At 47.3% G+C, this 16,497-nt stretch overlaps 1 protein-coding gene across 1 annotated transcript in view; it reads right to left on the reverse strand.

Moving 5' to 3' along the window:
• Positions 1–2,279: 2,279 nt before the first annotated feature.
• Positions 2,280–16,497, reverse strand: part of TNRC6C (trinucleotide repeat containing adaptor 6C) — a 123,775-nt gene continuing 109,557 nt past the window's right edge. The window contains exons 8-15 of the mRNA XM_055089832.1: positions 14,051–14,131; positions 12,634–12,691; positions 10,334–10,476; positions 8,570–8,719; positions 7,079–7,225; positions 5,249–5,368; positions 3,034–3,117; positions 2,280–2,852 (exon numbers count right to left, since the gene is read on the reverse strand). Of these exons, the coding sequence (XP_054945807.1) occupies positions 2,577–2,852; positions 3,034–3,117; positions 5,249–5,368; positions 7,079–7,225; positions 8,570–8,719; positions 10,334–10,476; positions 12,634–12,691; positions 14,051–14,131 (1,059 nt within the window). The 3' untranslated portion in view covers positions 2,280–2,576. The remainder of the gene's footprint in view (positions 2,853–3,033; positions 3,118–5,248; positions 5,369–7,078; positions 7,226–8,569; positions 8,720–10,333; positions 10,477–12,633; positions 12,692–14,050; positions 14,132–16,497) is intronic.

Here is a 16,497-nt window from a genome sequence, read left to right on the forward strand (position 1 = left end):
CGTGGAGAGAGATGAGGGGGACAATAGCAAAAAGGCTGAAGAGTCCCTGATGGGACACCCGTTATGAGCTGGGCGGGCTGCTTGGCCAGACAGAATGACCAGTGCAGATGTGACCCAGCATTTCCAGGCCATTTCTAACCTGCGGTTCCCACACCACATGTCCTGGTACAGAAGCAAAGGTAGTGAACATTTTTGTTCTTAACTTTAAATCAAGAGCTTCAAACTCAAATGCCCATATAGGCCAAGTGGGCAACACAAATGAAGGTGATGCGGGCCTGGTGGGGACAGCGCCTGCCCTGCTACAGGTGCTACCTGTGCAACCAGTGAGTGGAACACAGGCCGAAGGCAGCCATTTTCAAGAGAAGCCAGAAGCCAATTTTGGTTGAAAATTTCCAATTTTTAAATGTTGGCAATCACACACACACACACACACACACACACACACACACACACACACACACACACACACACACACACACACTCACACACTCACTGTGCAGACCTAACCAAACGCCTGTGGGAGTCCGACACCACTGGGGGCTACCTTCACCTCCACCCACACAGACCCAGTTAGGTGAGGGCACAACCGTTAGGTCAGGCTTCAGACTGGCCTCCAGAGCACCCCATGTCCCATGGCCGGGCCCCACCCTCCCCGCCTCGTTTCTTTCTGTTCCTCCCTCCACTGGCAGCCAGCCTGGCCAGCCCTCGCCGACACCAACGGCCCCTTCTTCCATGCGACGCTGGCTCTGCTCCACCGGAACCCTACTCGTTTGAGGTCCATGCTTAAACCCTGCTCTGATTTTTCTTTCACCGCGCAAGGTGACCATGCAATCTCCCTTCCCTAAGCTCTGCAATAACCACATTGCACTGCCTATGAAGGCTGGTTTTCGTTTTAATACGCCTGGTCTTCCTGGGAAGACGACAAGCTCGGGAGTCAAGACAGCATCCGGAGAAGAGGCTGCACGGGAAGGAAGGTGGACAGGACTTAGAGCTGCTGAGGAAAAGGGGTGAGAACCAGCCAGAGAGGCAATTTTACAAGCTGACTTTCTTAAACTTTATTAGCTATCTATTTTTAACACATTTATTTTTAAACTTTAATGTGATTATAAAATATTATCAGAAGTATTTTTCATCAATTTTGAAGATTCAAGGCACTAATTTTTTCACTTGTAGTAAGAAAAAACCTTTAAGGGTAAAGATTTGTGTACTTCATTTTCTAAATATAGGTTAAGAGGGCAGATGGATATTAGGATACTAGGAAGCTGAAGCTAAACATTTCAGGACAATAGATGGAACTGAATTTTCTTCTAAAACAACTATTGTTAAAAAAGAAGTATTTACAAAAGTAGCCAACATTCTACCCAGTGCTTGCTATCACAAAGTACTTTGCCTGTTAGTTCACTACATCCTTAGAAGGACCCTGTGAGGTAAGTATTCCCACTTTACAGATGGGGAAACTGAGGCAAAAAGAGCAGCCAGGCAGCTTCGTCGCGGGCGCAGTGTGGTGGCCTGATTCCTAAGGCAGGTCTTAACTACTCGACTATTCTGCTTCTTCAACACAGAGGAAAGTAACGGGCGGGACAATCATGAAGGGACAGAAGAACCGTAGTTTAGCATTTGTCAGTTTTGTATTAAAGACACACCACACTGGTTACATGTCAAGTAGAGAGTGCTCATGTGATCAGAACATACCTCTCTTCTCAGAGATGTTGGTAGTATTACACAGAAGGGGACATAATTAGCCGAAATTCGCTGTCACTCAACTGGCCTTTGACCCTTTGGATATGTACTTCTCAGGTAACTAATTCCCTTTGCCCTGTAGCTTCAGACTCTAACAGCCAACCTGACAAGCCTGAGGCGCTTTCGCCTGCTTCTGGATTCTTACAGCAAATTACAGCTGACCCTTGAACAACGCAGGGGTCACAAATCCGGGTATAACTTTACAGCCGGTCCTCTGTACCTGCAAACTCAACCAACCGCAGGTCACGTAGCACCGTTATTTATGGGAAAAAAACCCCACGTGTAAGTGGACCACGCTGTGTCAGCCCGTGTTGTTCACGGGTCAACGGTATTCCCCGTACGATCACTTTCCTGACACAGCCCTTCTGACGGTCTTCATCGTCGTAACCTGTGTCCCTCCTGGCTGGCCTGTGTGACCTCGAGGGTGGCACCACATCTGCCACTGGCCTGCGGGTTTCAAGTGCTGCGCGGGCGCCCTATCGGTTGGGGGTGAGGGTGTGCGTGTTGATCTGGATGATTACACAACCGTGCTCTGCACTATAGGACTTGTGTGGACAACCATGGCTTTTTAAGAAGTGTCTGGTTCACGGAAATCTGCACACCTTTCCTGTTCCCAGCAGTTCAGGCTGGAGAGAGCCAGGGATGGAACAAAGCACCGATTCAACAGTGGAGAGGAGATCATTCTGGTACTACTTTCAAAGATTTTATACTGAAAGCACTTATGGGCACAGCAAAATTCTTGCTCTGCGAAGACAGCTAGGGTCCCTCCCTTACGAAGGAGATTGGAGACAGCCTCGCTCTGGTTTTGCCTGGAACTGCATTTCTGCCCGGCTATTTCAGCCCCGCCAGGCGCACGCGGTTGGCGTCGACCCGGACTCACCGAGAGGGTAGGGAGCGAAGGTGCTGGGTGAAGACTGCTGCTCTTTGGTCTGCAGGTCGGGGAGGCCGGGGGCCTGGGGGTGGGGGGGGAAGCTGTCCAGGGCCGATTTGCCTGCAGAGGGGTGCAGAGACAGGTGCGGCGGGGGCGGCGGCGGCTTCACGAGCAGGGCCTGGGCCAGCTGGCGCTGGTGCTGCTGGATCTGCTGCTGCAGGTTAGTGATTGTGCGCGCAACCTGCGAGCGGGGACGCGTGGTCAGCGGGTCGGGAGGGCCACCCGGGCCGCCCTCCTCCCCAGCCCAGGTGACGCCGAGGCTTTCAAAACGGGAGGCTGAGCGAGAGAGAAGTCAGTGACAAGTAACAGGCCAGGGGAGGTGACAGCTAGCGACCTGGCTGAGCCGCCCGGGGGGCACCTACTTGCTGCTCCTGTTGTCTCATGGGTCCGGAAACGTTCCGCTGGGCCTGTAGCATCTGCTGCTGGATCTGTAAACGTTGGTACGCCTGTGGACACAAAGAGAAGCGTCCAGTAGAGTAGAGTGTAAGAAAGCCCCAACAAAGGGTTCCACTTCTGTACATTAGTGTAAAAAAAAAAAAAAAAAAAAAAAGCACAGATTCTCGGTCCCCTTACCATCCTGTGGTTTAAGCATAGCGTGAGGCATGAAGCTTTTTCAAAAGGAGACATGTCTTTCCAAAACCTTTCTAGTGCACAGACTTTACAAAGTAACTCAGTCAGTACCCCTGTTTAGTGCTGGTAATGAGGTTTGTCAGCAAATATTTTTCAGTTAATGAAGAGATCAAAATTCTTCTGCTCGATTCATACAAACTAAAAATAAAAAAGAAATGAGGGGAAAATAAAAATTTTTTCCCCTTATAAAGATGCAAGTTGTCCAGAATGGCTCAATGTGGCAGGGCAGCAGTGATCGGCGGTCACAGAACAATACACGTTAAAGGGCTCGTTACTACCAGGAGCCACGTGTGGTCTCGGTCCACAGGGAGCCTGAAATCCAGATGTGGGGCACTCCTGCCGCACAGACCCCGTCCACAAAGCCAGCGAGAATGATCGCCAGATTCTTCCCACAATGAGGCAGAAGGCCGGATCATTTGTTTCGAAAGTTGGCTGAATATTGTAAATTTTTTCTTTACAACATGGATTTTTGGGGACGTTTGGGGCGAGAGGATTTATTGAAATAGAATCCAAGTAGAAGCAGAGATTATTCTACTAGAAATGCCTCATTAGTCTGTAAATTAGAGAGGAATAAAATACTTCACTTAAGTGAATCCTTATAGGCTCTAAAACTTAACCTTAGGATGTACTGAAACTTCATTTTACCAACTTTTCCGGAAAAAAATGTTAAAACAGTTTACATTGTTTTTAAAACAGAGCAGATTAAACAAAATCCAACATTTTCTTGGTATCTTTTACACTACAGAGGTCAATAAAAATTATGTATAAATAAAGGATTCCAGAACATCAGTACGACTGATAACGAGTTCTGTCTCACGTCAGAATCCAGCTGTCCTCTGTGTTATCAGGGAGTAGAAAGCTGTTTTCCTCTGCAGTGAGAGCTCTAAATAGCATGCTTCTCAGCTGCTCCCTGAGGTCAGTGGTCCCTTCCTGGCGCTGGCGGTAGCACACCGCCCAGGGGTCTTACAGCATGACTGTGAGGCAGCTTGGCTCCCTTTTCCAAGTGAAGTCCAGTCCCGGCCCGGACCCCATGCCCAGGGCCCTGGGTACTTCACTGCACTGCGGCTTGTCCTAGGTCACCCCCACCCCACCTGGCCACTACCTGGAACCGGACACCCAGACAGTCAGAGGTGCGTCTAACAAACGCTGAAGGGTCAGGACTGAGAGCCCAGGGCTCCCCCGTAAGGAAAGGCTGACAGCATGGTTTTGTCTACTGGAGGCTTTTCTTCCTTCATGACTCCTGGTCATTTTCTAGGAGATGAAGCTGTTGGGCAAGACTTCTAAATAAATCAGGTGTCAACGTATTCAATAAGAAAATAATATACTGGGCCCTTCAGGGAATATAAATTCAGGATGCACCTAGGGATACAATGTCATGGCATTTCATGGTAAAAGCAGTAAGATGGTTGAAAATTAAAAATTCAACATATGTTAAACTATAACACTTTCAAGAATTATTAGGCTACATCAATCAGCCTTTCTCAAGAGGGATTCTGAGAGAATCAAGTCCTAATCTCTAAGGCATCTCATCTCCTGTATGTAATGAAGTAACTTCTGTCTTTTGCTTCTAGAATGGTATCTGTGTAGACCATCCTTGGAAGAATTTATAGAACAATTATGAAATGATTTGTTGGGTTCTGTGGTTCAGATGAGAAAGGCTGGCTGAGAGCTAACAGACACCCTAAACTGTCAGATCTGGAAGACTGTGATCACGAAGGGGCCAAAGAATCCACAAAGCTTAGTGGAAACACCCTTAAGTGAAGAACTTCCTAATTCTTTTAATAGTTTACAAACTTCATGAAAGTCTCAATGACATTCCCTGACGTGAAGAAAGCGTTACAGCGACTGCTTTTCTTCAGTTGGCGTGCATGTCGCTGGCACATCCCCGTGCTCATGGGGAGAAGGCTCTTCCTCTGTCCTAGAACCTGAGCGGATCTACCCACTCACCAGCTGCAGCTGATAGAGCTGGTTCAACATCGTCATATGCTGAGGATTAATTGGCGAGGTTAATAGTGCAGGGTTGAGACCAATGTTTTTTGCTGCAAACTGCAAAAGCTGTGCTTGAACCTGTTAACAAAAAATGCACCATTAGACATGAATTCTCTATTCAAACATTTACTTGTCTGTGCAGTTGTCTGAGATTCAAAACTGATTAAATGACAGTTATATTTGTCTCAGTGAACTTCAAAAGCCATTAAAAAATTTACAGACATTTTAACATTAGTAGTTAACATGCTTTTGTGGATAATATGGAAGGAAGGCAGGCAGGCAAGGAGGGAGGGAGGTAAAGGCAGATGGCAAGAAAGAGATTTCTTCCTCCAAATATTTTAGTTACGAATTAACTTTCTAAGGCTCTGGGTTACTCCCATCGGTAACTGGTTTCACATTCTGTCGACATGAAGCTAAGTGGGCATCGTTTAAGGGTGGGAGACAGCAAAGGCGTGGTCTCTGGGAGGCAATTCGAGCCTCCTCAAAGGAGGCCAGTGCCTGCGTCTCACACAGGCGCCTTGGACCAGTCCCCGCAGGAGCTCGGCTGATGGCACCGCGGCCACCTGACCTGGGGGGCCTCGTTCCAGGGCAGGCAGGGACCCCCCCTTCTCAAGTTGACACGCTCGGGAAGTGGTCTCCCCCTGCTCGTGGGACCAGCCATTCCTCTCGGGGGGCCCGGCTGCCCAGCCTCCCATGTGGCACATGCCCTGGTGTGGCCGGCCAGCCCTGACCGCGACGGTCAGCCTGCCTCCGTGCCCAACTGGCATTCACCACTCTGAACCCTTCAGGGGCCTGGCACTGGCCAGCTCAGTGTTTTCCACGGCGTGCGCTGTACGCTTATCACAGCGTTCACGCAAGATGGTTTTAGGTAGAGCACGGAAGAGTATCTTTCACAGTCGTCTAACGTGTATTAGAAAAATGTTGCTTTTTCTCTTTATGACGGATATGTTCAGCTTTAAGAATAAATTTATCTAAATTAAGAAGGCAAGTCAACTTAAAGAAAACACATTATGTAACAGTCGTGGGAGGCACACAGATGAGTGGCTTACAGTGTATCCTGTTTAATGAATTTTACTATTATTTTACCCGGATTTCAGCCATCTCAACTCAGTGCACAGATCTCGGGTCAAACAACTGTGGAGGAATAATTACTTCCAGCGAATTCTATGATTTACCATTTTAATCTATTATTGAATATTCTTTTAAGCGCTAAGGACCGTAACACTGTAATTAAAAACTCAGTCCAAAGTCAAAAATTATGCAAATGTTCTAAAAGTAAACAATATTAATATGAAAAAAAGCTGATATTATGCTTTAGAGCTATGCAAAACAACAATATCCTTTTCCTTAATTCTATTTGCTCTTTTTTTTAAAAAAAATGATCTAATACTAAAGAATAAACTTAACCAGAAAGTCTGTGATATAGACACTATTATATATTGTCACATTTAGTTTGTCACTAAAGCATTACTCAGTCCTTCACTGCTTCTAAGGATTTTCTTTTACGTCCCAAGCAATTTCACTTGCCACTTTCCTCTCCCACTAATCTAGAAGAATTCAATGGGTTCATCCGAGTAATCTTCGCAAGACCAGGACAGAAGTCCCATCACTGGCATGTGTCACCCGGCAACAGTACTCTGACGGGAGGAGGCCCAGCCCTGGCCTGTGGGGCGGGAGGCCCTGGGGGAGCAGCTCTGGAAATGCCTCCCAGGGCAGGAGGGTGGGACGGACAGGTTAACATGGGTGGGCTGACTGGCTCTCAGTGCAGCGCGCGGACGCGGGTCTGACCTGAGGGGATAGAAACTGAGGCACTTGAGCACGGAGACTGGGCTGGGAGGAGCTCAGGGGCTGCACGGGCGGCTGTGGCGGCTGCTGCATGGTCCTCGCTGGTGCTGCTCCGCTGCTGCCAAACATGCCCAGATTGCCACTCGGTGTCTGCAGGGAGGCGGAGGGCTCGTTACACGGTCGCCCGGGAGCAAGCGCGGGGCAAGGCTGCACCTGCTTCCTGCCACTCTCAACGTGTACCAAAGGGGATGTTTAAGAAGTGCTGTCTAAACTGGGTACAGATGACAGAAGATCTGCCTGCGAAGCCTGCCTATGCCTTTAAATCACAGAAGCCGCCCACAGAGCCAGTTTTAGGTGCCCCCCACCAAGGCCGTCTTGTTCCAGGAACCTATAATTACACAGAGCCAGGCACAGGAGCAGCAGGCACAGCTGTGTGGGCACCGCCTGTGCTGGGGTAAAGGGCATCATGTGTGGGGACCACTAACCTGGGAGAACAGGACATTTTCCAAAAGGAAATATAATTATGATGTCAACAAACCTGAAATTGAATACATGAACAAGTCCAGGCAGTTAACTTTGTGTTAAATATAATAACTATATATTTGAGTGCTTCTTTCTACTCTCCTGACTGGGTATCTGAGCCCCGGGGCCTGCCGGCCAGGCCGCTGACTTCCCGACAGCAGAAGAGCTGAAACTGGCACCGCGGCCCGGTGGGCAACGAGAGATGGCCAGGATGGCGCGGATGGGGCGCCACTGAGAACTGCCGCCGGCCGCCCCAAATCTCACAGCATCACTGGAAGAGAAGGCTCAGAGCTGGGCGTATGTGAGCCTCCCCCGGGAGAAAATCAAGAGCTGTTCTGTGGGCGGGAAGAGCGTGATGCGCTTTCGTATCATTTCATTCCAGGGGAGAGAAGTGACACGAAGCGGCTGTCGATCAAAACCCCAGGTCCCTCCGTTCAGGGACGTCTGAGGGTGACTTTCACCTCCCCCAAGAGTGTCAAAGGCAGGGAACAATGCCAACACCACTCCCTGAAAACCACTGAGAACCTGCAAGAGATGTCACCTCTGTTTCTGGGAAAAAGGGGAGATTACGGCGTTTTCCTGCAGATCGATGCATTTAAGGTTTCGACTGCCAGGAGAGACAGGACGGCACTGCCTGGGCCTGTGAGTGCACCAGGCAGGTGAAGACGGCTCTGCGGTCCATGTCATCTCACTAGCAGTACTTTAGTACCAAGGGTGTTTTAGTTACATGTAAAAATAAGTATAATTTTGAAGCATTTCCTATAACATGGTTAAATTTCAAGAACTGGATTCAATTCTTGACAGCAGTACATCACGTGGAAGGAAATCCTTATAATATTTCAGCTCCCTTTACATATTCAGTTATATTTTCAAATGCAGGCATTAATTAAAAATAAGAAGGTTTGCGTGTCAAACACACTTTCTTAAAGGCAAGTGAGAGAGACCACGGTGGCCCTCTACCAACAGCCTTACCTGTCTAGAAGAATTCAAGTTTTGCATGCCCAGCCCTGAGGCAATCCCGCCCAGGGCCTGATTAGGGAGTGCACTGTTGGAAAGGGGGAGCTTCAGGCTTGGTGAAGGCAAAAATGGTGAAGTCGTGGGCTCTTCCACGAGGCCGCCATCCTGATTGGGGAAAGAAAGCGTGAGCTGTGTGCAGTGCCCGTCCGCACACAAAGCACAAGTTTCCCGGGACACAGAAAGGGATGCGGATGAACAAAGAATTAAAAGATCAAAAATGTGTGGACAGGAACATGGAGAAATGGTCAAAAGGAAGAGGGGAAAAAGAAAAAAGAGAAACAGGATTAAGATGCTGTTTTCATTTTAACAATTATTTTACAAACACATATCAGCTTCTAATATTCTCATCACTACTGACCCTGCCTACGGGTAGGAATCAGGAGAGAGACAAACACCGTAAAAAGTCTTACTTGGAAAACACTTTACAACCATTTTCAAATAAACAGGCTCCTTTTGAGAAGTTATTAGCAAGGCTCTAGGTATACATTAGGTTGAAATGAGCTGACATTCAAATGTTTTTGACCTACAAACAGCGATTTCATATGGTTTAACCTAATAGTAAGGTAAATTATAAAACAGACAAAAATCTTGTTATTATTTTTTTACATTTATTGGGTGCCAGGTCCTTTGTAAATGTATCTCATCTAACTTCACAACAAACCTGCAGTAGTGACTGATTGACTGACTGATTGCCATGCCATATGGCATGCAGGATCTTAGTTCCCTGACCAGGGAGCAAACTCGTGCCCCCTGCAATGGAAGTGCAGAGTTTTAACCACTGGACCACTAGGGAATTCCCCAAACCTGTAGTATTATTTCACATTTTAAAGATACGGAAATAAGTCAGGGTCCCACACTTAGCAAATAAAAACACAGGGTGCGGAGTTAAACTGGAATTTCAGATAAACTACTGATAATATCTTAGAATAAATATGGTCCAAAAACGATTCATTGTTGTCTGAAATTCCGATTTCTCTGGGCACAGTGGTGCTGGGCAAGGCGAGGACTCCACTGTGTGGAGCGCAGGCAGAGGACACTGCTAATGTGAGAACAGACGAACTCTCATCTCTTCTCCCATGCGCTTGCTTTTAGTCTGTTTGTTTGCTTTAAACTTGTCCTTTCTTGCTTCCATTGTTTTTTCAAGGATGAACATTTTGATTGAGTTTAACGGGATGCTGTTTCCCCCCTCTGAGGTCACACCAATCTGGAGAGGGAGCACCAAGCATGACAATACTAAGGGGAATGAACTGGCGACTACACTTGCTGAAACATCTAAGGGGATTTTCCCACAGACCCCTGCGTGTTCTCTGAAGTAGCCCATCCAAGCAAGGGCCACGAGACATGGGTGCCCATGCCTAACCACTTCTAGACCCTTTTTCCTGAGATTAGACATGTAATACATCATTTCTAGTGGGAAGAACTGTGCATATAAAGTAAGACCGTAAAACAGAAATTTGATGGACCCTTGTCTATTGGACAAATTGAAGCAGCCAAGTTTCACCCACTAACATGAAAATCAGTTTTCAATTTCAGTATTTTTATTCCTAGTCCCATCATATGAAATATAACACAACCTCCTTGGAGTTAAACATTCATATATATTAGAAAAATGGGTAAAAGTCACTTAAATATTATAGCCCCCAAACTTTTTAATCCAACACAGTGAAAACGAAAAACACCTCTTGTTAAAAACAGACCGAAAGCCACCTAAACTCATACCTTGTCCAGGAAGGTGGGGCGGTCCGCGGAAGACTCTTTGGAGATCGGTGGGCGGCAGCCAAGCGGCTTGGTGACCATCCCATTGTAGTCGGTCACTCCCAGTCCACGCTTGTCCACGTCCACCTTCTTTTCCAGCAGAGCGCCTGGGGCACAGCAGACAGAAGCAAGCGCTTGAAACGAGACGCCTCGGGGGTCGGCTGCGAGTTCTGAGCACAGACGGGCAGCAGCCTACCCCTCAGGGAAGGAGTTAAGACACTCACCCCCCAGAAAACAGGGGCCTCGGTTTGGCTCTGGCCGGGCCCGGGAGTCTGTGGTCTGGCCTCTGCTCCTCGTCCCTCGCAGCCACGCCGGCCACCTCTGCCACTGCGGGGCTAGGCCCTTCCTCTCCCCTGGGACTTGTTGCCTCTTTTTCCAAAGAGGGCCCTTCCCCGGCTGCCCCGCCTCATGGCCATCGATTTCTACCTGCTGAGTCCCTACTGGCTGTAAGGACCTGTCTGAATGTTGGGGATACAATACAACGCAAACCAGACAGAGTCCGTCCTTGTGCTCTTCCGATTCAGAGACTGGTGTTTGTTCTACTCCCTCTGACTCTGCACCGCCCCACAGCTCTAAGGAGGCGGAACTAACTCCCTCCAGCTCACACCGATTCCCTCTGTCCTGGCAGCTTATACCACCCACTTGGCATTTGCATGTGATTATTAAGTTGATCCTCGTTATTTGTGAATTCCGAGCTCGTGAATTCATCTACTTGCCAAAATATACTTGTGGCCCCCAAATCAGTATTACGGCGCTTTCTGGTCACTTGTGGACGTGTGGGGCGGTGAAGAATTTGAGCCCCCGACACACACATTCCCAGATCAGGCTCTCACAAAGCGACAGGTGTCCTTTTGTGGTGTATTTAGGCCCATCTCTGTGCTTTTTGTTGGTCATCGCAGGGTCCCCATGGTCCCCAAGCCAATGTGCTGTCTAGTGTCCTAAGCGCAAGAAGGCTGCATGGTGCCTGCTTCGTTCAGCAACTGCTGCAGCAGCGCTGCCCAGGCGGCCGAGTTCAGCTGATGAACAGGGCAGTGCAGCCGGAACAGGGGACAGAATGTCACCACCGTGTATAAGGCTGTGTGGGGGGAGCTAAAGTAATGTCTACAGTGTGAGACGAAGCTTCAGAAAAGATGGAAAGTGGCTAAATTTGTGGATTCACAAGATGATGACTTATTTTAAAAAAGCATAGCTCACGGCATTGGTGTGAGTCGAAAAGGGAACAAAATCTATGGTTACATTATCTAGGGTCAGGAGGATGTTCAACCCTTCAGAACTAATGCTTTATTATAAAGAAATATGGCACATAATTATTTGTGAGAAATACGTATTAAATACGGTGTCTTTAAACAGAAACACACATAAAACAAGGTTACGTGTTGACTGGTTGACAAAAATGCTGTGGCCAGAGGCTCAGACGACCTCAGCCCTGTATGTTCCCGAGGAGAAAGGGTTTAGTACTTCCTGATTCAGTGTCTGCAGGGACTTTATAGGACATAAGTACCACGAATGATGAGAATCCGCTGTATTTTACATGTAAACATTTAACATAATTGATATTATTTTTAAAGCAATTCCAGAACTAGGGTTGCTTGTTCCTTGACAGTAACTCTCGTCTCTCAGCCAGCAGGCGATGCTCCTGTGGGGCCCTGAGCAAGCCCTGCCGGGCGCGGCACAAAAACAGCTCACTCAGCACCCAATGAGGTAGGCACGTGGTCCCAGTGCCTTTCTCCAAGAGAGTCACTATCTCCCCACTCAAAATAGATGGAGATAGAAAAAATTCATCTATTTGTTGCAAAAATGGAACACCCCCCCCCCCCCGCCAAAAAAAAAACAGAAAAAGCAAACGCGGTTCAATGTGGTATTTGGCCATTTGTCCCGAGCGCCCACCAGTCCTGAGGGACTGGCCCCGTGGCAGGTGCACATCCTGCAGGTGGTCTTTTTTGTGTGTGTGTGGTACGCGGGCCTCTCACTGTCGTGGCCTCTCCCGTTGCGGAGCACAGGCTTCGGACGCGCAGGCTCAGCGGCCACGGCTCACGGGCCCAGCCGCTCCGCGGCATGTGGGATCCTCCCATACCGGGGCGCGAACCCGCGTCCCCTGCATCGGCAGGCGGACGCGCAACCACTGCCCCACCAGGGAAGCCCCATGCAGGTGGTCTTGTCTCCCCGGCACGTATTCAACCATTAACCCACGACTCTGAACATCAAAACTCACAAACTGGTACCTTTAAAAAAAAGTGTGCTTTGGGTACGTCATCTTTACTTACTCATGGCCTGGTCAAGATTCATATTATTACTCTTCAAGGCCTCTTCAGCTGGCTCTCTCTGTGGAGGGAAACAGAGTTTTCACTAGGACTGCGTGTTAACAAAAGGAAAAGCTATCACTATTAACTCAGGGAAGTGATTGACATTAACCTAATATTGTTAGGTTTTGGAACTAGAAATACTTTTCTTCCTTGTGGTTAGAGAGAAATGTCTTCTAAATAAAAAATGCTTGTAATAAGAAAATGTATTGAATTGATTTTTAGAGGGAAGCACTTGTATTTAACACTTTAAACCCCAAACGTCCAGTGCCAGGAGAGTCTTGTTTCTGACTCTGTGGTTCAGTAGGGTGAAACCTCTCCCAGGGCAGCTGCAGGAAGTCACGGTAAGAGTCAGATTCTAGGCTCTGCTGTAAACTACTCTTCACCAAAAAATGTAAAAACAACATAACACGAAACACGTACGTTCATTTTGATAATTATCTCTCTGATTGAAACAGACTAGTCTCGGTGGAGGCCAAAACCAAGCTGGGCATGGTGCTGAAGCAGTGCAGGGCCAGTGTGGGCCTATCACCTCACCCGTGGGGAGGCTGGGCCCCCGGCCGCGCCCACACAGGGTCAGGGGCCTGCGCCCCCATGTGAAGTAAGTGGTCCCCTGCTCCAGTCTGGGGCCACTCTAGACCCATCGTTTAGGTACATCTGCAGCAATCAAAAGGTAAACACTCATTTGAATAAAGATTTGGAAAGAAGACATTTGAAGGGGCTACCTGGCAGATACTGAAGGGGCCACGTGGCAGATACTGAAGGGGCCACGTGGCAGATACTGAAGGGGCCACGTGGCAGATACTGAAGGGGCCACGTGGCAGATACAGGAGGCACTGCTCATGGTCTGAACTCCTGCCACTGGTTCTTAGGGACTGAAGAGACTGGGAGGCATTTTCAGAAGAAGCCCCTAAGATTTCCAACTCTCCCTACACACGATCTGAAACTCATGAAGCAAATAGGTCTGGTTAGGATTCTTTATCTGGACACGAGGATTTAGTACTTTATACCAAGTTTTCTCTTGAGATCTTGGTCAATGTACTGCATAAACGAATGAAAACTCACTTTTAATTATAAATGAAAAGAAAATATAAAACTGTATAAACCAATGAAAATTAAAAATCACACATCATTTTTTATTCTAGGAAAAGGTTCTCACACCTTTCTTGATAGAAATGATGTGGATCTTTGCTGTAGTTCAAAGCAATGATCCCTAAGCAGAAGCGCCCAGGTGAAAGGGGAATTTACGAGTTAGGTTTTGCCAACAATCTCATCCCCCAAGTCTTCCTTCCGTGTTACACATGACAAAGGTGGGCAGGACACAACAGGGCCATGCAGGGCAGGACACATGGCGGGAGGAGTAAAGTAAGACGCCAGTCACCGGGAAGCCCATGTCTGTGAGTTGTTTGATCAGCCGGGTCATGATCCAGGCCTCGTCCTGCTTGCCAGATGTTTTCATGCCCTAGAACCAAGTGTGGGAAGGAGAAAGTCCATGAGCCACGCTTTAATGCATTTCTTCCAGAAATGGGAGATGCCTAAAATTCATGTCGATTTACATGTCACAGTGTCTCTCTCGGTTACCGCTGAACAACGCTGTGCTCCACATTGCCCCGACAGTGTTTGGCGGCTCGTGCAATGAAATGCTTCAGGGTGCTTCTGAGGTTGGCATATGTGTGCAATTTATGGACTTAAAAACGCAAGATAATTATTTCTTTTCCCCAGAGAATGAATTTAGTTCATCACAATATGTACCGCTTCCATTATCAAATAATCATAATAAGTGCTCCCTCGAACACGACCCTATAATAACCATATAAAGTTTACTAAAAATTACATGGCTTTTGCCCTTTTATAACCTTTATTCTAAAAGATGACAAAATACAGGGTGTTCATTCCAACAGAAAAGACAAGATGAAAGGGACCAAAAAAACCTATTAATTTTATTAATTATTCATCGCGTATGGCCTGTAGGGTGGAGAAAAAAAATAAGTGGGGAAATGGCGGTGAGGGAGAGGATGAAGACAAAAGGAGGGAGGTCCAGTGGAAAGGAAAGGGCGGCGAGACAGAGAGGGGGCAGCAGGGCACCGCGGAAGGGCTGAGCGGCAAGATGTGACCACTCAAGAATCTCCTGCTCTTCTGCAATGAGGGGGATCTAACAATGCGTTACTACCACACACAAAGTATTCTTCACAGTGCTTTCAAAACTGAGCCTGCCACAATCACAGGATGGCACATGTGGGGTGACCGTAAACTAACAGGCTCACTTTCCTCTAGGAAGCGGCTTCTCTAGAGGTGATTTTAATCATTACTCTGTGGCCAGAGCCAGGTTTGCCAAGAATATACAATATTTTAACTGATCAATTTGGTGTTTCTGGTCCCATTATTAAAAGCATTATTTGCCAGCCTGATTGTGAAAAGACTTAATTTGAAGTCTGCAATCATTTCTACTCTTTATGAGCAAAAAGCCATGGTTTTAGTTTCTGGGTTCTGCTTACCGCTAATTGAATGGTTTTCAAATTGAAAAATTTTTGAACAGATAATACATTCACATGATTCAAAAGCAGAAAAAAGGGGCACGTGGAAGCATCTTCTTCCCGCCCCATGGCCCGTCCGCTGAGTTCTCCTCTCCTTACTCATCCTTCCAGGGAATTTTAAATTCAACAGAGGCCATTACGAGTACGTGTGTGCCTCACACTCACACACCCATTTTCTCTTCTCTTCCCCTGCCCCCCAAAAGCGGGGTTGTGCTATACAGGTTCTCTGTATCTTGCCTTTCACTTGGCCATATATTTCGTTGATCTTTTCATATCAATGTTTAGTTTCTTTAAAAAAAACTTTAGTTTTTCATAATATGGACGTAGCATAATTTAACTAGTTACCCCATCAATGTGCATCTAAGTTACTATTTTTTTGCTGTCCCCTGACAAGTAGAAGGGCTGTGTCAAAGTGCTGACGCATCTGTAATTTTGACAGATGACGCCGCACTGCCCTCCATTTGGGTTACACTAGTTTACATTTTCACCAGCAAGGTACGAGAGTGCTGGTTTTCCTACAGCTTTGCGAAGACAGCGTGTTTTGGATTTCTGCTGGGCTGAGAGATGAAAAATGGCATTTCTTCATGTTGTTTTAAATCGAATTCTCTTTCTGCAAGTCAGGTTGAATATCCTTTCACACGTTTAACAGTGACTTGTGTTCCTTTTCCATGGATCTCCTGCTTACATTCTTCGCTATTTGTCTACTGGATTACTGGTGGGTTTTTTAAAAAAAAAAAAGAACAGTTTCTAGGATCTTTCTCTATTTATCAGGAAGGTCAGTCTTCTCTATGACTTACAAATATTTTTTTCCAGTTTGTTATTTGTCTTTTGACTTTGAGGATGCAATTTTCTATCAGGTATGGTTTTTATGTTTACTGAAGTTTATAAGCCTTTCATTCCATGGCTTTTAGATTTTGGTCATAGTTAGAAAGGCCTCTTCCTCGCCAAGGTAGTTTTAAAAATTCTCTTACATTTTTGTCTTTCATATTTGAATTTGTGATCTACTTGGAAGCTGTCTTGGTGCGCACCCGTGCTGTGGACCTCACCTGATTTCTTCCGGAGGCTGTGCATCTGGGTGCAGAGAACTGAGTCCCTGGGCAGTGCTCACACTTCCTGCTCCCAGGACCCCATTACCTCTCTTAAAAACCGAGGATCCCAGGCCTTCCCTGGTGGCGCAGTGGTTGAGAGTCCGCCTGCCGATGCAGGGGACACGGGTTCGTGCCCCGGTCCGGGAAGATCCCACATGCCGCGGAGCGGCTGGGCCCGTGAGCCATGGCCGCTGAGCCTGCGCGTC

Source organism: Physeter macrocephalus, chromosome 14, assembly GCF_002837175.3.
Source record: "Physeter macrocephalus isolate SW-GA chromosome 14, ASM283717v5, whole genome shotgun sequence".
Classification (NCBI taxonomy): domain Eukaryota; kingdom Metazoa; phylum Chordata; class Mammalia; order Artiodactyla; family Physeteridae; genus Physeter; species Physeter macrocephalus.